Below are 15,676 nucleotides of genomic sequence, written 5' to 3' on the forward strand. Positions count from 1 at the left end.
AGAATAATTATATCCTTGAAAAACAAGAGAATGAAGCACTCTCTAACTTATTTTAATAAAACAATGTAAAATTATTAACAAAATCTAGTAAAATCAAAAAATACCATAGGAGTATATTTTCAGATAATCAGGAGGCAAAACCTTAACTTAGATATATACAAACAGTATCCTGAATTAAAAGTAAAAATAAAAATCATTGCATTCTCATCTCTTTCTTTTCTGTGTGTCTGTCTATTGTTAATGTTTTTGCTTTCATGCGTTTTCAAGATGATTACCATCTCTTTTTTTCTGGAATACAGGACTCCCTTAAGCATTTCTTGTAGTGCCATATTGGTAAGGAATTTCTTCAGTTTGTTATTATCATAGTCTTAATCTCGCCTTCATTTCAGAAGGATGTCTTTAGAGAGGATAATTTTGCTCTTTGTCATATTTGGTCCTTCAGGATTTTCACTATTTTGTTCCATTAATTCCTGATTTATAAGATTTTTGTGGAGAATTTTGCCACTGAGGATTTACTCATAAGGGACCTCAGGCATTTGACTTAACTGTTTTTGAATGTTTTCTTCTCTTAGGGGTCCTTTGGGCTTCCTGGGCCTGCATCTCAGTGTCTTTCTTAGTTTCAAAAAATTTCAGCAGATGTCTTTTAAAATGGATTCTCTATGACTTTTCCCTTCTCCTTAAATGTCCATAATGTATTTGCTCACTTAACAATAGCCTACTAAAAATAAAGCAAATCACTTTAGCTGCACCTTTTTGTCTACTTCCTATAAATGTTTCTATAAACCATTATATTAAAAATTGTATTTCTGGAAAATAATGTGTTCTTTTCTTTTTAAGTTAAACATTCTAAATATTACTCTTCCTGACCTAGTGTTAGGAAACGTGAACAAATTATTAGCTAAGATAGAAAAGTGAATTCATTGAATATCTGAAACATTTTAAAATTATAAGTGCTTATTTGATTCTATGGTAGTGTAACAAGCTTTTTAAAAGATCACAATAAGTTAAACAATTTGAAAAAAAAATTTGTGGAGAAATTTTCAGTTCTACCTAACTGGTCAGATATATTCCCAGATTTTGCCAAATTCTTTCTTTATGGTTAGTGATACCATATACCTTTTATGAGAATGCCTTAATCCAGTTTACCTTATAAATTGAAAAAGGTAGCGTAATTCTCAATGATGTCCAATTTATTCAGATTCTTGGTTAGTGATCTTTAACTGTTATATAACTTTTCAAAGGTAATGGATCTTTGCTTAGTTAATTCTTTGTTGCTAGAGTTCTTAGGTTAGTGTAATGCTGACTGTTTGGAAGAGAAAGTGGTAAATTTATTACTGGTAAAAACACCAAATGAGAATCAGACTCCAAGAATTAATCAGTCTACCCATTTTATACTTTGCAAGAATGAAATCGTAAATTAGAGTGTGCTTTGGTCATAAATCTAAAAACTCAAAATACCTACTGCAAAATGTTGAGTTTCTGCTTCCCTGTACCATCTGTTTCAAACAGGGGAAGCAGTGCTGAAACGTATTTCTTGTTTATATGCTAGTGTCCTTTCTATAGGCAGTGTTAGTCTATATCTGTTCATGTGTTATCTAAAGGAAGAATAAATCCTCTATGACACATTGCCAATATATACATTATTTTCTTTTTTCGGTGCTAGGTAAAATAAGATGCATTTTTACCTCCATACATGAAATTTCATTACCATGATAATGCTTTCTATTAAACTGTACTTCAATATTCTGTTTTATCTGCAGCTGAATGTGGTGCATCTGCAACAAATAATGAAGGAATTTTGCTTTCTCCAAATTATCCACTCAACTATGAGAACAACCATGAATGCATTTATAGTATTCAGGTTCAAGCAGGAAAGGGAATTAATATTTCAGCCAGAACATTTCATTTAGCACAAGGAGATGTTCTTAAGGTAGGTGAACACAAAAATTCCTGTATTTTAATTATTTTTAGTCATTAAATATACATATATTTATACATATCATATCATTCAATAAATGCATAGACATGCATACACTTACACAGTTAAAATAAATTAAATGTTAATGCCATGCCCATATTCCTATTATTTTCATTATTGTAGAATGTTTGTTTTAAATTTTGTAATGAGAAACTTTGACTTTATATTATACAAATTTTAATAGTTCAGTAAAAACCCAGTTGGAAAATTTTTAGTTCAATTATCTTACTTAATACATGTTACCTATAGAACTACATGTACGTTTCTATGACAATGATGGTTTTTAATATAATGATAATTTCGTTTTGCTTTTATTTTGATGTTTGTTAATTAGTGTCTTGATTTTTTATTGAATGAAAAATTCTTCACAGATGTGATTACAAATCAATTATATGACCATATGATTTTAGTAATTCACTGTCCATACATTCAGAAAAATTATGCTTTGCTGATAATAAATATGTATACTTTTCAGGGGGCCCATGGAGACCCTATCTATAATTTGACTACTATGCCAAATGTTTGCTCCTAGTTACAAAATTTCTGAAAAATTACATAATATTTCTATGCCTAAATTTCAGAGTGTTTTAGTTACATGAAAACCATAGTTAATGCTCACTTCTGGTATTGGGATTTCTGGATTTAAGATTCAGCTCTGCTTCTGACCCAGGTACTTGCTGGTGCACACCCGGGTAAGCAGTAGGTAATGGATTCAGTGCCTGGGGCCCTGCCACCCATATGAGGGAATCCAGATTGAGTATTCCTGGTTGTTGGGTGTCTGATGTTCTAGCAGAGAGAGGGTCACTCCATCTCATTCTCTGTCAAATAAATGAAAAATTTGAAAACAGTCCTAGGTTCTGTATGTATGTTTTTCTTTGTGTGTTTTTGTGTATGTATGCATCTATGTCAACGTGTTTTAAATAAATAAGGTTAATAAATTTTAAAACACTCAGATTTCTTCAATAGTGTTATAATTTTTGTCTCCCTTTTTGAGGTACTTTCTTGTATGAAATGAGATCCTGAAATTGAGTCCTTTATAAATTTTGGTATTGCAGCCAATCAAGAAACAAAAACTGAACATCAACAATGCAAGAATTATTAATCAATCATTGTCCACAGATTGGGAAAATGGGAGTCTAATAAATTCACTTCCAACCTTCACTGGATCTAGAATTTGCAGAAATTAACAAAAATGAAGGAGACAAATGTGCTAATAAAGATTTTCTTGTAGCAGTCCATCAAAATTCTTGGAATCAGGAAGCTAGTTTCTTTTCTTAATCCTTTTACATTGTGTCATGATGATCATCAGCTTGTGAGTGTTATTTAGTATGGATCTTAGATTGTTACAAATTTTGAAGTCTGAGGGTCTAACAAGCTGCTGTCTGACACCTAAGAGGTCCTGGAGGTCTAGTCTCTGGGACAATTACCTGTTACAAAGCATCTTGTTCTGAAAGGGAGACTGTAAGGATGAGCATGGAAACTGACTGACTCTGCAAGAATTGCCTTGGGTAGCATGCTCATACAACACTTGGTGCTAGAGAGCATCAGTTATTTGTTTTTCTAAGAGTTTTTGTTGTTTTGTTTTATTGTATTTTCTTACTGGAAAGGCGGATTTACAGATAGAGAGACAGAGAGAAAAATCTTCTACCTGCTGGCTCACTCCCCCAATGGCCACCACAGCTGAAGCTTAGCTGATCCAAAGCCAGGAGCCGGGAGCCAACAGCTCCAGGTCTCTCATGCAGGTGCAGAATTCCAAGGCTTTGAGCCATCCTCCACTGTTTTTCCATGCCATAAGCAGAGAACTGGTTCAGAATTGAAGCAACTGGAAAATGAACTGTGCCCATATGGATGCTGACACTTATAGGCTGAGAGTTAGTTAGTTGACCCTGTATCCACCCAAAGAAACACCTCTTTGTTAGGGTAGCAGCTGAACTACCTTGGTAGCTGATTGGTCTGCAAGCATTGGTAAAATGAGCATTCACTGTTAGGTTCTGGTTTCCCATAGTGCACAATCTGTGTCTCTGCTGGTTGTGTAGCATATTGTATTCTGTTATTAGCCTAATGAGAAACATCTGATGGCTTTTGCATGTATGCCGGTGGATTACATCAGAATTGCATTTTAGCTAGCTTAGGCGCAGTACCTCATCAACTATACAGCTGTTTCCTTCCTGCCCTTCTCCTGTAAGCATGTGTATCTCTTCTTGTTTTTTCCTGGGCTCCAGATAGAAAATCAAGTAGTGCATTCCCAATTTATAAGATGGATATGAGGAAGGGTCTTAAGAAATAAGAGACCTATAAAGGAATCTTGGTCATTACTTTCTTCTCTACATTCATATCTGGAATTTGCTATTTTTATTTTGGCTATGAAGTATTAATAAAAATTACAGAGCGTAATTGTTTAGCACTAAGCTCTTGAACTTATCTCCAATAGACCTGGCTAAAAACCAAAACAGAGCAATCATTTACATTAACATTCTAAGCTGAAATTGAGCTGGTGTTTTGACCTTCTGAGGAATCTGATTAGAGAGACAGTCAAATTTCCAAAACAGACAGGTTCAATTGGAATGATAATTAATTTCCCTCTCCATTAGTCCTTCCTCAAAAAAGAGATGTAGGATAACTTAATGTTCACCTGCCCGTTGCTTTCCAACTGTTCTATACCTGTCACAGAAAGTCACATTAAATTAATATCTCTACTTGTTGGTCTTTTGTCTTTTGTTTCTGCATCTTCTAGCATTCTTTGTCTGTAAAATCAGCCTTTTCAGATCAGTTCATCCAAATACTTTCTCTGTTCTATAGAGTGAAGTGTTGCCAATTTGGAAGTCAAAAAGAAAGCCAGTCAGAATTATTCATCCATATTGTAATTTTGTTATTTGACAGAAGTTATTTATGACTACAAGCGTATTTCAGAAAGTTCCAAGGAAAATTGAATTGCGATATGTTTATTGTGAGGCAATTTTTTTTAATTTGAAAATAAGGTAGTTCTTTCATTATAAGCATTTTCCACGGAATTTTTTTAAGGTTCCTGGTATTGTGTTTCTATTGTTGAACTGTTATGTCATCGTGCACCATTACACATGTGTTCTTAACAATTATTTGATGTATTACAATGTTATATAACCATATATTCAATTGTATTTACAATGTAGATACCACCAAACATGGAATTCTGCTTGATATGTTTTATTACATATACTTCAATAGAAATTGGTTGTATGTGTGCTAGTTGTATTTGGAATAACATTAAACATTTACAAATTCTTTTTCCTAAGCTATTCAGTTTAACAAAGAAGTTGATCTTGTAATTCACAATGATATTCTGAAAGTCACTTTTCTTGGCATTGCACTTTATTCTTGCTAATGTAAAACAACAAAAATCAGAAGTGGTACATGGCACAACTTGGGATGCTCACATTGTATACCTGAGTACCTGGGATTGAGCTCTGGCTTTCTGTTAATGCATACTTGTTAGGCAACAGGTGATAGCTCAAATGTTTCAGTTCCTGCAACGTGCATGAGAGACACAGATTGAATTGTAGTCTCCTCACTTTGCCCTGAACCAGTCCAAGCTGTCTAGGCATCTGGGCAGTGAATCAGTAGATAGATCTTCTCTCTCAGTCCATGTCTTTCTCTTCATTCCTTTCTTTCTCCCCAATTTTCTACTTCTCAAATAAAATGAAAAAAAAATTAATTTCTTAAAAATCAGCAGTGTATAGAACTTCCTTTATTGGAACTTTCTTTATTTACAGTTAAAATTTGTATATACAAAATCTGATAAAAATAAGACATTACAGATAATGCATAAAAATAAATTAGCTATATGGAATTTAGTATAACAAATAATGCATATTATAGTACTATTTATAAATTGTCTGCTATACTTCCCTAAACTCAGGTGTTTGAAAACAGTTCATTGGCCAGTTGGGCTTGATATTTTTGTAAATATCAAAAAAATTTTGTTTTGTAAATTAAATTTTGTTAAGTGCCTGTCATACACATTGATTTACACGTTATCCATAATAGTTTTCAGGTTAACATGGAAAGGATTTAAATAGTGGTGACAGAGACAGGGTAACACACAAAGCCTGAAATATTTATCTCTAGCCATTTTTAGAGAAGGTGGGCAACCTCTACACGAGTGAGATTTTAAAAAATAGCATTTGGGGATACATATTCACCAGTTTACTTTCAGAGCTGATTCTTAAGTCATTCCTGGCACAGCACTGATTTTACATATTTATCCTATGTTTCTACTGTCTTCTTGTTTTCTGGTAGGTACCCCTTTGTTAACTTCCCCACAAAGGCAATCTAATTGTTCATTTCTGTAGAATATTCAGTTAAGCCTCATTAAACCCTGCATCATCTTGCGTATTAACAATCACAAAATTAAATGATTTGGAAGAATGAAAAATTGTAGGTTTGTAAAAATATATGTATGTTTGTGTATATATGTATATATAAATATGTACATACATATATGTAATTTTTAAAAATTTTACTTTCTTACTTGCTTACCTGTTTTAGAATCAGATTATAACTCATTTGCTATTTCCTTGAAACAATAAGTAGATGATATCTGTTAAACATGCATTAGCATATCATTCAAAGCAAAAAGAATTTTAAGTTTTGGTAAGTAGTTTGTCATCATAAGGTTTGGCCTACCAGATTTAGAAGGGTGTGTCCAAAATTGGTAATTTCAGGCACTAACCCCTTAAGAAAGTTGTGTAGTATAATCAAAATAATTGTGAGTTTTTAACAAAAAGTCTTACCAAAGACTTTCATTAAAATTACAATTTTGCCAAATTCATTTCATGATATTCTCTTCATTCATTCATTCATTCATTCATTCATTCATTCATTGTAAAGGCACAGTGACAGTGAGAGATAGGGAGTTCTAACATCTACTGTTCACTCCCCAAAAGCCAATCAGCTAAACCTGGTTCAGGTGGATACCAAGAAACAGGACTTGCATCCAGGTCTCCCATATGGATAAAATGGGTACACGTAGGCCTTAACTGCCTTCCTGGGCACATCAGAGCAGCCAGAGCTTGAAATGGTCCTCTGATAGGGGATGCCACAGGTACAAGTGGTGACTGAACTTGCTTCAGTATGACTGTAATACCTCATGCTATTAATTCTAAAGTCAACTGAATAACAATTTTCATAAGGAGAAAAGAATGTAAGTTCAAATAAATGGCAAAATATTTAAATCTCTATTTTAGTTAGACAAGAAATACAAATGCAAGTTCTGATCCAACTCAGTTTAATTGCTGTGTACTATAACAATGCTTTTGATGAGAGGTTTGTTGGCTTCCCTTGTTTTTTCATTAATGTGCTTGTATTCATGTTTACCGTAAAACTAATTTGTCTTTGGTTACATTGTTTCATCCTTTCTCATTGCTTGTGTACTTTTATATAATGCATTTGACTAGATTTGAAGGATTTTATTTACAAGTTAAACAGCATTGACTTGATTATTATAAAACTCTGCTTTATAGAGCCTTTCTAATTTACAGTTGCTTTTCATTTTGATTTAGTAATTTTATGCATGCTTCCAAAATTTCATAGTTGAATGATCAAACTTCATTTTCTTTTGATAATTTTAGAAGACTGTCTGTATTACTTGTTTCTACCTTTTGACTCTACATTGTTACATAAAGTATAGCTAGTGGGTTTTGTTGCTGAATTAACTTTTTTTCTTAATGGGGCTTAAGATAATTATTTTTTAATGGAAATGTGTGTTCTCTCCTTGTGTTCCCTCTTTTAGTGATTAGTTTTCTAAAATGTCTAAAAGTTTCTTTTGAAAAAAATAAAAAAGAAAAATATGCTCCTAGCTTAAAAAGTAAAAAGATTCAATAAAAATGTCTTTTTTGTAATGGACCATATTGAAGCTTTTTTTTTTTAATCTACAGGTCAAAGTGGGTTTATTATTATATTTCTGGAATTTTTATTCACTGAACCTAGCACAGACATGTGAATACATAGATGCTGGATTATTTTATTACTTTCATATTGTTATAAATAGGAATAAACATAAATATAAACAAATTATATGTGAAATAATGGTTTCTGCTGTCATTCAGATTTTTGCTTTCACTGTCATTGAACAAGTCAATGACAAACTTTAAGAATGACAAACTTTAACAAACTTTTAAAAAATTTAAAATGAATTTCAACGACCATTTATATTTCCTCAGTTTTACTGATCAGTTGTTTTTATTTCCACAGTATTTGTCTGCTTTTGAAAAACTGCAAGTTCTTACAATGTATTTGCACATAAAAAAGTTTAATCAAAAGAATTATCTGTATATACTTAACTTATCTTTTAGAGTAATGAAATAAAAATTTGGTGAGAAGTCAAGAGAACAAAAGCAAAGTATTCTTTTTGGCTATATTGATAATATTTCCACAAATAAGATACATTAGATCTGTTAGCTAAATAATTGGGTTGCCAATATGTAGCTGTAAACACAGCATTTAGAAATTACATAATATAAAAAGGCATAATAAGAAATAACACACTCAGAAGCAGATTTCTGAGAACACTCAAACTGAATATCACAGGCTCAAGTGTTACATTTTGTTACAAAATACATTCCTTGACTCTTATTTATCCCAGTGATTGCTATTCTTAAAGGAATTTATAACTTAGGGATTAAAGAAAAATGCATGCCTAAACTATAAAGCATGAGCAGTTTTATTTAAAAGAGATACATGCTTGCTGATAACTAAAACACAAAACTATTTGTATGGTAAAATGGTTTGTCGGGGATTTGAAATATCTCCTTAATATTGAAATATTTTCCTATACAGCCTTCTATCTAGTATTTAAATTTGCTAAATAGTCAAAATACACTAAAACAAAATCATTTAAGAAGAAGAAAGAGGAAGTTATATTGAGATAGGAATTCAGTGACCATGTTGCTTTGATCTAAAGACTTTCTTGCTTATTCCCTTTATTTCCACTACCTTGCCATGTCATTGTAAATAAAACAGATAAATAAGCTGCAGAAGTGTAGAGGATGCTTTTGAGCTTAAGAATCCATGAATCACAAACAGATAGTAAGGACTTTGTCCCTGGAGACTACAGCCTTCAAGGTAGACAAGCTTAAGAACAGGTTAGAATACTAGGGATCTTATATTAGTAATAAGAAAACATTAAAAGAAATCTAAAGTAGCTAGAGATGAAGTGACTGGTTCTTAAGGAAATTCAGTAACCAGGGACAGGGAGAAAATCCAGCTAAGTGTCTCCATTAGATGGTATTCCTTTATTCAAAAGATGTATGTACGAGGAAGTTTGAATTTGAGGATGATGTCCAATGCAGTGAGCATTATTTTTTTTTTAAGGTTTATTTTTATTACAAAGTCAGATATACAGAGAGGAGGAGAGATAGAGAGGAAGTAGAGCTGCCGGGATTAGAACCAGCGACCATATGGGATCCCGGCGAGGACCTTAGCCACTAGGACACGCCACCGGGCCTTCAGTGAGCATTATTAAGATAATTACAATATAAAAAGGAGCTTTCTAGAACTTGATCCATAATTTTAAAATTTAAAATTTTAACAGAAGACAAAAAAGAGGTTAGTCACTTGGGAAAATCTAAATATTACTGAAACAGTATAGCAGAGAATTGTTTGCAAAGGAAAGATAAGGAGATGAAAAATATAAGAGAAATGTGATATAATTGTAACACGGATTTGGAGCCTAGATATGCAAGTAAAAGGAATCAAAGAAAAAAGCACAAAGCATTATAAAATAAGTATTTAAATACCAAAAAATTACTGTTTTTCTGGAGTTAAAGAAATTCTTGAGTCTACAAATAAAAAAGTACAGTTTTGATTAATATAGGTAGTAGAAAGATAATGAACATCTTTTACCTTTTACTTATTTAATTTTACCTTTTTATTTACTTAAAGTGAGTGAATATAATGCATTTCATGATGTTGATTTAGGAGAATGAGAATACTTCCCACCTCACTCCAGTCTTCCACCTGCTTTCCCCAGCCCCACTCCTCCTCCTCCTCCTTTCTCCTAATTTCTCTTTTTTCCCCTTTTCTAATTTTTATAATGACATATTTGCATTTTGCTTTGCAATTACAGCCTAATCATTCTTTCAGGTAAAAATACCAACACTTTATAGCAAGTGGAGAATAAAATAATAATAGCCGCTGCTCAAGAGTGTAATCAAAGGCTCAAAACAATAACTGAATCACAGATAATATACATTACATGTTTCATATTTTATTAACACAAGTCATGAAAATGTATGATATTTGTCTTTTACGGCCTAACTTATTTCACTAATCATAATGATTTCCAATAGGATGCAGTTAGTTGTAAAAGACAAAATGTATTCTTTTTATATGGCTGAGTAGCACTCTGTATTGTGCATATACCATGTTTTCTTATCTGGTCATCGTTTTGTGGGCATCTGCATCGATACCATATTTTAGGCATTGTAAAGTGATCTACTATAAACATAGAGTTAAGATAACCCTCTCAAATGTTGATATCATTTTATCCGGATAAATTCTCAGGAGTCAGATGGCTGTGTTATATGGTAGATCTCTCTCCAGATATCTGAGCAATCTCTGTACTGGGTTCTGTAAAGGTTGCACTAATTTGCATTTCCTCAAACAGTGTATTATGGTATCGTTCCCCCCACAAACTAATCAGCATTTATTGTTTTCTGATTTCTATATGATAGCCATTTTAACTGTGGTGAGGTAAAACCTCATTGTGGTTTATATGTGCAGTTCATAGAAGGTGTTTCATAGAATGTCCATTGGCCATTGAATTTGATCCTTTGAAAAATGCCTGTTCCTGGCCTTTCCAGTTCTTAATCGAACTGTTTCTTTTGTTGATGTTGCGTTTCTTGAGCTCTTTATAAATGTTGGATGTTAATCCTCTATCAGTTTCATATTTTACAGAGAAATCCCATTATGTTGATAGCCTGTTCATTTGTAGATAGTTTCCTTTGCAACACAAAAGATTCTTAGCTTGATGTAATCCGATTTATTTATTTTTCCTTTAATTGTCTGTGCTGCTGGGGTCTTTCCCAAGAAGTCCTTGCCTTTGTATTTTGCTGAGTGTCCCAAAAGCTTTACTGTAATACTTTGGTGGCATCAATCACAGATTTAGTTTATTGATTCATTTAGAATCGGTTTTTCATGTGATCTGTGGCAGGGGTGTTGCTTCATACTACCGCTCACATTGACCATATTTCCTTAGCACCATTTCATGGAGAAGATGCCCTTTCTTTCTGCCCATATTGATTTCAGTCCACTTGTGAAAAACCGGATGGTTGTAAATGTGTGGGTTCACTTCTGGGAATTCTTTGATTTCCATTATGATGCCTCCAGCTCTGTTTTTGATGCAAGGCTCATAATGCAAGAGTACAGGGGATTCGCTTTCAGCCCCATGAGCTTCCCTATCCATGGTAGGTGCAGAGGTCTTCCCAGAGCCAGCTACCCATGACCACTCAGGTTGTGATAGATTGGGGGGTGTGGAATGTATCAAAGGCTCATATAGATGCCCAGCGATGCCCAACCCCTGCCAAACCTCCAGACCAGACTGCAAATAAATGGGAAGCATGAGCATATCTCTTTGATAAAATCCCTTAATCTTTTTTTTTTAACAATGATTTATTTTCATTGGGAAGACAGATTCACAGAAAGAAGGAGATGCAGAGAGAAAGATCTTATGTCCACTGGGTCAATCCTAAAGTGGCTGAAATGGTGGGGCTGAGCTAACCCAAAGTCAGGGGCCAGGAGCTTCCGCAGGGTCTTCCATCCAGGAACAGGTTCCCAAGGTCTTGGGCCAAAATGGCTACTCTCCCAGGTCACAGGCATGGAGCTGGATGGGAAGTGGAGCAGCCAGGATTAGAACTGGCACTCATATAGTACCTTGAACACAAGAAAATGACTTCAGCCACCAGGCTACCATGTTGGACCCCAAGTCCCCTAGTCATAACACATGAATAAGCATGCCACAGTCTCTGTCCAGTTTAAGATTACACGTTTCCTTGTTGGTCATCGGGTACCCTTGTAAGAGTTGCATTTAAAGAAATTTGGTCTCCCTTCACAAAGTCAGGTGTGTACAGTGTCCCCTTTTAGCACTCCAAATGTGACACAAAGTTCATGTGGTTCCCAAGTTTCTTCCTCAAGCAGTATCACCAGTGAAATAAGCTTCCCCAGTCTGCTCTCACCTTACTCCCAGATCATATCCTCCAGTCCCCATCTGTGGAAATCGTGGGTGATAGCCACTGTCCACACTGCATCGTGGCATCTCTTTGCAGAATATCCGCTCCAAACTTCTTTCAGAATCTCCGCTGAGAGTGTACTTCATCTAATTTTCTTCTGTTACCTTTCCTGATCTAAATTAGCACATGTTTTCCTTATTCAGCCATCTTGGATCCCTCTTGAATTTAGAATTTTAAAATTATCTATGTCAATTGTAATTTTTGAGGTGATATTTATAATAGGTAATATATTTAATTGTCCTAGGGTAACACATACTGACCAGACTGAATAGTATAATTTCTTTTTCCTCATGGGTGTAAATAAATATGCTGTACATTGATTGTTATTCAAACATTTACATTTAATTATAAACATATTTTTCAGATTTATGATGGAAAAGATAAGACAACTCATCTACTAGGTGCTTTTACTGGTGCATCTATGCGAGGACTGACACTTAGCAGTACTTCAAATCAGCTCTGGCTAGAATTTAATTCTGATTCTGAAGGGACGGATGAAGGCTTTCAACTTGTTTATACTAGTAAGTATTTTGCAAAGATGAAATGGTCAAAGATTGATGCTGAGTATTTAATTACAGTGCACTTTTTCAAGTAATATCAAATATTCAAATATAGTTTTAGTTTATAAATTCCTTCTAAATATATAATTCAATTTTAACTTAACAGCAGCCTGAACATGTACAGGTGTTCTAAATGTTGCCATTTATAGCTGAAAAAAGACATGTCCAAATAGATCAAATATCTTGTGATTTTAGGGTTTTTGTAAACATTTTGAAAACAGAAGTATTCTCCGTGTCTAATATACAATGAAGCTTTTCAGTTGATAGGAATTCATGCTTGACTTCATCCGTAATTTAAAATCATAAGATGGTTTCATGAAATTTCCTCTTTAAAAATAACTTATTTATTTAGAAGACAGAACTACAGAAAGCAAATGTGAGACAGAAAGATGTAGAGAAATTTTTCATCAGTTGGCTCACTCTTCAAGTAACTAAAATAGCCAAGGCTGGACTGGGCTAAAGCCAGGAGTCAAGAGCTTCATCCAGGTCTTCCCCATGGGTCTAGGGGTTTAAGTACTTGAATGATCTTCTTCTGCTTCCAAGGCACACTGCCAAGGTGCTGCATCAAGAATAAAGATTCCAACCAGTGCTCATATGGGATTCTGACTTCACAGACATCACCTTAACTCATTGTGGCATGATGCAGGCCTCCAGGAAATCTCATACCAAGAGTAGCGAACTTTTAGCTTGTTGTGATTTATTTGTGGACTTGCCTTATTAGTACTAACATTTTACAGACCTGTTTTATAATACTGATGTCTGCTATCACCCCACCCAAGTAAGTTCATGGACTAAGAGCCCTAGGTGGTTGACTTATATCCGTACAAGTACATGAGTACAAGAAGCAGACCACATTTATAGAAAAATTACATTACAATTATTATTTATTCAGTTACTTCTCGATGTGAGATACCTATTAAGAAAGTAATGTGCATGCAAAACTGATAATTAGAAGGGAGCTGAATCACAAACGCAGCTGTGACTCAGCCTGGCACTGTGATGTGAAATTGGTGTCTTAAGTTTTGTCTTAATCTGACATGCAACAAAGCTATCTTATTCAGATGTTAATTATGTAATTTCTAAAAACAGCAAATTGATCCGTTAAAAGATTGATTGAAATATTGTTTTTGGCATAAAGTAACAGTAAATCTGGCCATGAATTTGACAGTTCACATTTCTGGTGCTCATATGAGAAGTGAAGAAAGATAGATAAGGATGATTTGCTTTCTCAGTAAAGTTTACAAGGATCCTGCTGCCTTTTTTGTTGTTGTTGTGATATCCCCAAAGGATTTGTTGTTTGTCTTAATACCTATTGTGTAGTCACAGGTTGGCTACCGTAATTCTAAGCATATTCCAGGTGGGCAGGATGATGCTAACTATATAGAATCTTAGAAGGAAAGGTAAATATTTTCCTATATTCCTGCCAGAGATTTTCTTATCTCTCTTTGTCTACAACTGGGATAGTTGTGTTTTAATTTTCAATCAAAGTAAGGATGAAGTTTAAGTATTTGGCAGACTGGATAATTGGTATACTCCTTAACTCTCAAGGTATATTATCTGATGCAGTTAGATTATAGCTGGGAGCAAAATTTGTGTTTGTTTGTTTGTTTTAAGGAAAAACAAAGCAGGTATCTTAAAAAGATAACTTAAACTATGTTTACTATAGTGTACAAAGGTCATGGATTGAAAAAAATTAAGTTGAGGGATTCTGAATGTAATTGTGCTTTTGTATTTAATGGTGTATTGAAAGCCAAGAGACTCCAAGAGACTTGCACTATTGGAAATGAAATCCTTTGCTTCATCAGTGTTAATAGGTTTAGTTCTATTAAACTAAGAAAACAGGGACTTTTTAAAAAAATATTTCTCTGTCAATAAGTAAACTAAGCCTCTATTTAGTAAGACTATCCTACACTGCACAAGAGGAAAGAAAATTTCCCATTAATTTTCTCTAAACTAAACTCAATTTGTTTAGCTTTCAAACTTCATTTTAAAAATATATTTTTAAAAACATTTAATCGTTTTGCTTGAAAGGTAGTGACAAAGACAGAGAAACTCCTGTCTGTTGGTTCACATTCTAAGTGCGCTCAATAGTTATGGCTGGGTCAGGTTGAAGTCAGGAGCCCAGTTCCTACTTAGTCCAGTCTTCCACTTAGCTCTCAGGGCTCCATCTACTTGTCCATCAGCTTTTGCCTCCACCGATCTGCAAATTACTAAGAACCTGTAATTGGAAATAGGGCCAGGACTCAAATTCAGGCTTTCCAAGTATGGGATGCAGTGATCCCAAGAGACATTTTAACTGCTGCCCCAAGCACTAACCCCTGTCTTCATTATTTTTAGTTTTTCAGGTGATTGTTAAATATAACACCTGAATCACAGGTTCTTGCTACATTATAGTGCTGTCTTCACATAAATCCATCTCCCTCACATGCATGACACCCAGCCTTTAGGCAGTAACTCTGGGTTCAGATTTTATTTTGTTTTCTAGAACTTCTGCACTCTTTAATTTACTGGGAAAAACCACCACCACCACCACAACAAAGAGAAATATGTGGTATTCCAAGGCAAAACTGCAAGAATACTCGGATCCTCTTAATCATCCAAGTTTTTTGCTTGAAGTCATTCGATTATCTTTGTGTAACCTTGCTGTATGAAATTAACTGCTTTGTTTTGCCCTTTCCTATCATTATAAGCATACAAAAAATGCCCTAGTTAACCTCTTTAACTAACAATGTATTGTTGGCAATGTTAGTAATGAATGATTATTGAAAAAGTTATTAACTCTAAATTTGTTCATATTTTGTAATTTTTATGCAAATATATGTATAAAATAAATAAATTATAAAGCTATTCAGTATAGTGTTATGTTATTATCAAAT

General features: G+C 33.9%; 1 protein-coding gene across 1 annotated transcript in view; it reads left to right on the top strand.

Moving 5' to 3' along the window:
* CSMD3 (CUB and Sushi multiple domains 3) overlaps positions 1–15,676 on the top strand; it is an 878,998-nt gene that overhangs the window by 608,594 nt on the left and 254,728 nt on the right. The window contains exons 23-24 of the mRNA XM_058668892.1: positions 1,761–1,930; positions 12,605–12,761. Coding sequence (XP_058524875.1) covers positions 1,761–1,930; positions 12,605–12,761 — 327 coding nt within the window. The remainder of the gene's footprint in view (positions 1–1,760; positions 1,931–12,604; positions 12,762–15,676) is intronic.

This window comes from Ochotona princeps, chromosome 9 (genome assembly GCF_030435755.1).
Source record: "Ochotona princeps isolate mOchPri1 chromosome 9, mOchPri1.hap1, whole genome shotgun sequence".
NCBI lineage: Eukaryota > Metazoa > Chordata > Mammalia > Lagomorpha > Ochotonidae > Ochotona > Ochotona princeps.